The 7,210-nt window shown below is 46.7% G+C and overlaps 1 protein-coding gene across 1 annotated transcript; it reads left to right on the top strand.

Annotated features, from left to right (window-relative positions):
• The first annotated feature begins 380 nt into the window (after positions 1–380).
• Positions 381–5,189, top strand: LOC115683109 (uncharacterized). Its single transcript, XM_030607540.2, has 4 exons — positions 381–1,517; positions 1,912–2,352; positions 2,537–2,584; positions 2,914–5,189. The coding sequence occupies exons 1-4, from the start codon at positions 467–469 to the stop codon at positions 4,386–4,388; spliced, it is 3,015 nt and encodes a 1,004-aa protein (XP_030463400.2). The 5' UTR covers positions 381–466; the 3' UTR covers positions 4,389–5,189.
• The last annotated feature ends 2,021 nt before the right edge of the window (positions 5,190–7,210 follow it).

The raw sequence follows: 7,210 nt of genomic DNA, 5'->3' as shown, positions 1-7,210 counted from the left end.
TGGTAAATTTGTCATATGTATATCAGTTTGGGGTTTTTCATGATCAAAAAATTAGTTTGGGATAAAATTATCACATGTACATCAATTTGGAGTTTTTCGTAATATTAACCCATTACTTTTATAATTAAGCCTAGTGTAAATGTCGCGATGGATTCATACTCTCTCTCTCTCTCCTTGATTGTGTTGATTTTAGCAGCTTTCTCTCCCAATTCTCATAATCTACATGTACCCTATTTCCCCTTTGACAACTCACACCTTTACAAAAAAAGAAAAGAAGAAGAAAAAAACCCACCCTCCATGAAACCTTTGGCCACAGAAACTTTTTTCTTAATTATATATAAGTAAAAAGCACAGAATGATAAGCTCAACCGGTCCAGTCCTACAGTAATCTTCCTGGTTCTTCTTGTTCGCCAATTCTCGTCTGAAACTGATCCCTCGTCTTTCGGCCTCTCTCGGGCCCATCTGAATGTGCGCGAGAGACACAAAAATGGCTGACCACAAGGGAACTGGAGACACCCCCAAGAAGCCCCAACCACCACCTCCACCTCCACAAATCCCCGCTTCTCCCGCCCAAGAAGCCACCCCCGCCGAGTCCCGACCTCCCCCGCCACCGTCTCAGGCGGTGGTCGTCACCGGAGCGCCGCCCTTCATCTCGACCCCTTTCTTCGACCAGCACCACCCTCAATTCGAGGCGGTGAGTGTGAGTAACCCCAAAAGGCCGAGATTTGGCGTCGGCCAATGGAAGCTCTTGACATCTCCCCCCGAGTCGAGTCCTTCCCCAACCACCCACCCGAACCCGAACCCGCTGGCCCACGCCACCGCCGCCTCGTCGTCCGACACGGCGTCATCGCCTACTCAGTCCCCAATAACATCTGTCCCCACCACCTCAAGCCAAGAAACGAGCAAGCTGGAAGGTGGAGGAGACCAGCAGCAATTTCAAACCCACCACCAATTCAGGAAGGGCAAGTACGTGAGCCCGGTTTGGAAGCCCAACGAGATGCTGTGGCTCGCTAGGGCTTGGCGGGTCCAGTACCAAGGAGGTGGTGGTTCCGGGTCGTCATCGGATTCCAGAATAGATCAGCACCCAGCAGCCGGCGGAGGAGATGCGGCGGCGGCGGCCCCGGGGAGGGGGAAGACGAGGGCGGAGAAGGACCGGGAGGTGGCGGAGTTCTTGAACCGGCACGGAGTAAACCGGGACGCAAAGACGGCGGGGACCAAGTGGGACAACATGCTGGGGGAGTTCAGGAAGGTGTACGAGTGGGAGAGAGGCGGCGAGAGAGAGCAGGTCGGGAAGAGCTATTTCCGGCTGTCTCCTTACGAGAGGAAGGTGTACCGATTGCCGGCTTCGTTCGACGAGGAGGTGTTCGAGGAGCTCGCGCAGTTCATGGGCCCCAGGATGCGGACGACGGGACAAAGCAGAGTCTCGGCCGTCTTCGCTGATGACAGCTCCGGCGGCGTTAGAGCTCTTCCTCCTCCGCCTCCTCCTTTTAGGGACGATGATCCTTCTCTACTCACTGGTATGTAATGCATTGTCATGTTCACGTGATTCTCCTCAATGCATCATCTTTTCCTCTGCTCTTTTACTTTGTACCAACAGTGGATCATCGTTAGCAGTAAGATCCTTCTACGAGCGATCTGACTCACGATTCATGGGTTGATCAATGAAAGAATTAATGGGTTGCTGAAAACCACCCTTTGTTCGGAATGTGTGCGTTTCTTGAAAGTCAGAAGCCGGTGAAGCTTCTTCTTCTTCTTCTTCTTGTGTCCCTGTATCTTGCTTCTCATCAACATCAGCGACAAACAAGCGCATTCTTTTAGTATGAAACACACGTATCGTAGTTATAAACGAAGTTTCGTGTCTGACTACTTCGCTTGTAATTAGTGTTGTGGGTATATGTGTTCTTCTTGCAGCTAGGACAAAACAGCTGGTTATGAGCAGTGGAGTCGAGGCTTCATCCTATCATGTAAGTAGAGGAGGAGGAGGAGGCCTGTTTCTAGGGTTCGAGCCGTCGTCGCTCGACTTCGGGTCGGGCCCCTCGGCTTCTTCGGCCTTGAGGGAGATGCGCCGCATCGGGAAGATAAGGATGACGTGGGAGGAGTCGGTGAGCCTGTGGGCCGAGGAAGGCGAGCACCACCGGGGGAGGGTGAGACTCCAAGGGTCGAGCTTCTTGAACGCCGACGAATTGACCTTCTTCGACGACTCCATGGTGGCTTGCACGATGGAGGCTTTTGAAGACGGAGCTCTCAGGGGGTTCTCTGTGGACAGGTTCGTCCCCGGACAGCAAGTCAAAGTCTTTGGCAGGAGGAAGTCCTCGTCTTCTTCTTCAGTTTCTGCTTCTTCCACAGCTTCTGGTACACATGAAACGCTTGTGTTTCTCATTATTTTGGCATTGTCATTTAATGTGTGGTTCTTTTACATATGTTTTGTGGGCGAATATTGTAATAACATTCAGGATATTAAGTGGACTTGCCAATCTGACATATGTGTGTGGGCGTGCTTTTTTTTTTTTCTTTTTCCTTGTATATTTTTTGCCAGGTTTCCAAGAGAGAGTTCAGCTTCCACTGCCAGAACCCTCTTTAAGATGTGAGCACCCCACCGTTTTATTTATTAATTATGAATACCTCCTATCTTATCGCGTATTCATTTTATGAAAGAGTCTGGATGATATTCCTAGAAATTATTTATCCATGAATATTTCTCTGTTCTTGTTAGATGTTACTGATGTCAAATCATAAACCTAGTAGGCAGAAATTTATGACTGCAACTCAACATCTCTCTACATATGTAGTTTATGAATAACGCTATGTTCGACTTCATTTCAGATGGACGTTGATTTTCCATTAATTCAAGAATATTATTCATGTGATAGAAAATGGGAATTTGTCAAAACTCTTTTTTTGTGGGTGTTGCAGCTATTCCTCCATGGGAATTTCAAGATCCAACCGAGTACTACGTCGGTTGCTTGCGAGTCCCACCGACGACGCTCCCCACATTGTTCGAGCTCTCATGGTACCTCCAAGAGCCGCCCCCGGAGGAGCTTCGCTTCCCACTCCGAAGAGACGTCTACAGAGACTTGCCACCAGGCAAAGAGCTCTTCTTCACCACCTCCCACGAGCTCCTTGACTCTAGATCCTTCACGTTGGACATCTTAAGCTCCGTCATACGTACCAACCCTAGCCTCACCTCATCCACTGCCACGTCCCGAGACTCCTTTATTGGGCTATGGGATGATTGCCTCAACCGGGTTGTGTCGAAGTTCTGCTCCGTAGAGACGGTCATGATCCGAAAGCCCTCGGTGGCTGCGGCTGAGGTGGCGCTGCAAGATCAGTGGCCGAACTTGACAGGGTTCGTGAGGAACTTCTGCTTGTGGAGGGGAGAGGAGACGGATCAGGTCCGAGAGGGTCAAGTTGATCCGTCCTCGTCGATCATAGAGAAGCTGATGTGGACATACCTGGATCTTCCTTATATCTTGGGCTACTTCGCAGTCGGCCACACGGTGACATTCTGTGCGCTGAGCCGATCACAGGATGCCTGCGTTGTCCGGACCGATCTATACAAACTTGATCTGTCGTCACAAGCGGACCGTCTCAAGGCCTTGGTCCCGTGCTATAGGGTGGCCGGTCTACTGTCCCTTTTGGCCGACCGGTGCTTCAACAACATGAATGCCAACGTTGGGAATTACAAGAACAGCATTTTCCCGTACAGCGATTTCGAGAGGATCGATTTGGGGAACGGAAACATCGCAGAAATGACGCCGAACATGGTGACGAGATACTTCTCTAGCAAAAGAACATGGAGCGCAGTGAAGGAAATATACGACTTCCTGGATCACAGGGTTCCGCATGCGGAGTTTATTTGCCGGTCGTCGGAGAAAGATTTGGCGTTGGTGTTCAAGCCAAGAGGGTGCAAATGGAAGCCCGCCAACTGCGAGCAGCTGGTGGAGGCTCTCATGTACGTGACCAAAGCGCTCGTGGCGTTGCATGACCTGTCCTTCATGCACAGGCACTTGAGCTGGGACAAAGTCATGCGGAGGAGCGACATCGAGGGCGAGTGGTTCATCTGCGGGTTCGACGACGCGACCGGGGCGCCCCAGATAAATCCACATGGCGGGGGAGGGGGAGGGGAGGCGCGCGGGCCTCACGCGCCGGAGATGGTGGGGAGGGGGTTGCATGGGGTGAAGGTAGACGTGTGGGGGGTCGGCTATCTGGTCAAGACCTGCGGGTTGACCGCCAGCGGCCTGCCGAAGATGCTGAGGGACCTGCAGAGCAGGTGCTTGGACCCGAACCCAGAACACCGCCCGACCGCGGCTGACTGCTACCACCACCTCTTGCAGCTCCAGTCGTCTCTGTCCGCTGCGGGCGGCGTTGGAACCGGCGGCGGGTACTGAAGAGAAGCCGATTCGACTTTTGATTTAATCGTTCGAGATCGATACATACTCAAGAAAGATGTGATTTCTTTCTTCCTTCCGAATTTTCACAACTTGCTCGCAGAACCAGCTTCTCTGACGCTGCAGTCTCAGCAGTTTCTTGTTCAAGACCAGGACAAAAGAAACTGGGTCATCCTTTTTCCACTTTTCCCTTCTTCTCCGTTCTTTAAAAAAGCAACATCTGTCGTTTTTTTTTTGGTGGGTTTGGGCATCTTGTTCGGGGTGTTGATGAGGTTGAACACAGTGAGGAGCGGGTGCAGTTTTGATACCTTAATATTTGAAGCTTTGCCTGAGATTCTGGAGCGGCGGAGGGAGAGAAAATGGCGGCTGATGTCTCTCTCACACACATTCTCTCTCTTACTCTCTATCTCTATCTCTCTCTCTCGCTCTGTGCACAACATGCTGAGCAGAGAGATCAGAGCGGGAAAAGGGTCTCGTCCCTTTGTATCCATCACATCAAGTCAATGTTCAACTGATGTGGAACAGTGGATTTTTTTCTGGGGTTCTTTTCTTTTTTATATTTGAATAATTGGATTCTCTTGGAAATGGGATAAATTTTTTTTTCCGTGTCTTCGTGATGTGTCGTTGTGTTGTGTACTGCGGCATCCTTGCAAAACTGCGAAGCCAGACTGCAGCATCTGATTAAGTCAAATCTCGCAATTTTGATTTTAAGACCGAGTATATTAGTTTTTTATCATTTAAAAAAATGAATTTGTGAAATGACATGTCAAGATTATATTGGGATCTTTTAAGTGAGTTTTATCTACTCACGGTGTTGTAATTAGCTTTGTTTAAATGTGCTTTATCAAATGTAATTTTCTTATCTAAAAGAACATACCCAGTCTAGGATTAGAGATCCTTAACATTTACCATTTAAAACGGTGGACGCATCAGCTTGTCACTTGTAACATTGACGTGGAGAGAGTGAGAGAGAAAGAAAAAGAAGCAAATAGGTAAGTGAGTATAAGTCGGAGTTAAAGTGGAGTTAATTTGTGTGCCAAAAAATAGCGTTCGACTTTAGTAACAATTTAGTTTCAAATTCGTTATAATATTCACAGTTGCTTAAAAATATGAGTATATGTTTTTTGGCGGAAATATGATATTATAAGTGTTATAACTAGGGGTAAGTATGGTTCTAGAGTAGAATCAGAAACTGAGGAACCGATCTGGTTCTTGGTTTCATAGTATGTAGGGTAGGTTTCAGATTCCAAAAGTTGGGAAACCGGTTTTGACGAGTAAGTTCACCGAGAACCCGGAACCTGAAACTTAAAACAAGTCTATGTTTTTTCTTGTTATATGTCTTCGCGCAATCTTGTGGTATTCCATAGCTTTCGATGATAAGTGTATAATCTGAAATCACTAGTCTGAGTTTCCATTTCTGGCAATATCAATGATTGAGACTTTTACTTTGTTAATATTTTATATTCCTCGTATATCTAAATTAAGTTGTGGACAGTAGATTGTAGCAGAAAGTTATGGTCATTAAAGGTGATGATTAGCTGCAATCGTTCAATTATGAATACAAGTGGATTTGTGACAGGATATGTTTAAGGTTTCAAGGTATGTATGGTAGGTTTTGGGTTTCAAAAAATGACAAACTTATTCCGACGGGTAGGTTCCAGGTAGAACTTGTAAGGAACCTAGAATCGTTCACCCCAAGTCATAACCTTCTTACGGCTTTTACGTTGATGCCAAAACTTTTTGAGCGATTACTTGAGTACCACATTTGCAAAAAAAATAAATAAATGATCATTTAAGTGGTATTGTTAGTTTAAGTAGCCGGAAAATTCGACGTGACATTATTTTTTGATAAATGGTCTGACGTGGCTTGTTGGAAAGAGCCACGTTCTACTTAAATAAAAGAGTTAATGCCACCAAAAAATCCAAACTAGTACACTTTGAGAAATTGATTCCAAACTAATATGGATTTCTACGTAGACTTGCCATGTCAGTTGAGTTACTGTCATGTGTCATCCAGCTCAGTAATTTCATGCTAAAATTTGATAGAAGTTAATGGATGGTAAATATGTCACGATTATATCGGTTTGGGATTTTGGTGACCCAAAAATTAGCTTGGAGTAAATCAGTCACAGATGTACCAATTGAAATTTTTGGTGACCTAAAAATTAGTTTGGGATAAATTTGTCATAGGTATTACAGTTTGAAGTTTTTTGCTGTGTTAACCCTAAAGACGTAATTAATTTTGTGTCCACGTTGGACATCCATTTTTTTTTTTTCATATTTAATTTGCAAACAATCAAAGAAGAATAAGAGGTTGATGAAGATGAGGTGCCGAAGAAGATGAGGAAGGCAATAAACCTCCAATATACCCATTGAAGTGGAGCCGATGCTTGGATTGAGGGGTTTTCGAGCTTGTGTGCGATCGATTTGATTTGGAAGAGGGTGCGGGTGCCGTTCAAGAGACAACCCCAGTACAGAAAATTATCGAGAAAGTGATAGACAGCAATCCATCACGCCGAGAAGGACCGACCAGTTTCTTCGTCTTTTGGGTAAAAGGCCGAACGAACAGTAGGGCAGAAGATGCAAAGCGCAAAGGGAGATAGAGAGCGATTGTTAAGGAGCGGCGGAATTGAATCAGTTGATATCGGAGTTGAAGAAGTCAACGTTGGCGAGCTTGTTGTCAAATAGAGAGGGACCCCCTCGGCGAGGATCTTGAGCGAATTGACGTCGTCAACATCCATCGCCACCGTCATGCCCCGATCTTCAAGCTCCGTGAAGTGATCCATGGTCTTTTGATTTGAATGAATGTTAATCGTCAGAAA

The sequence above is a fragment of the Syzygium oleosum genome, unplaced genomic scaffold, assembly GCF_021117445.2.
Source record: "Syzygium oleosum isolate NSW1041296 unplaced genomic scaffold, Sole_v2.1 Sole_v2.31, whole genome shotgun sequence".
Classification (NCBI taxonomy): Eukaryota; Viridiplantae; Streptophyta; class Magnoliopsida; order Myrtales; family Myrtaceae; genus Syzygium; species Syzygium oleosum.
This window is presented reverse-complemented; position numbering and strand designations above follow the sequence as displayed.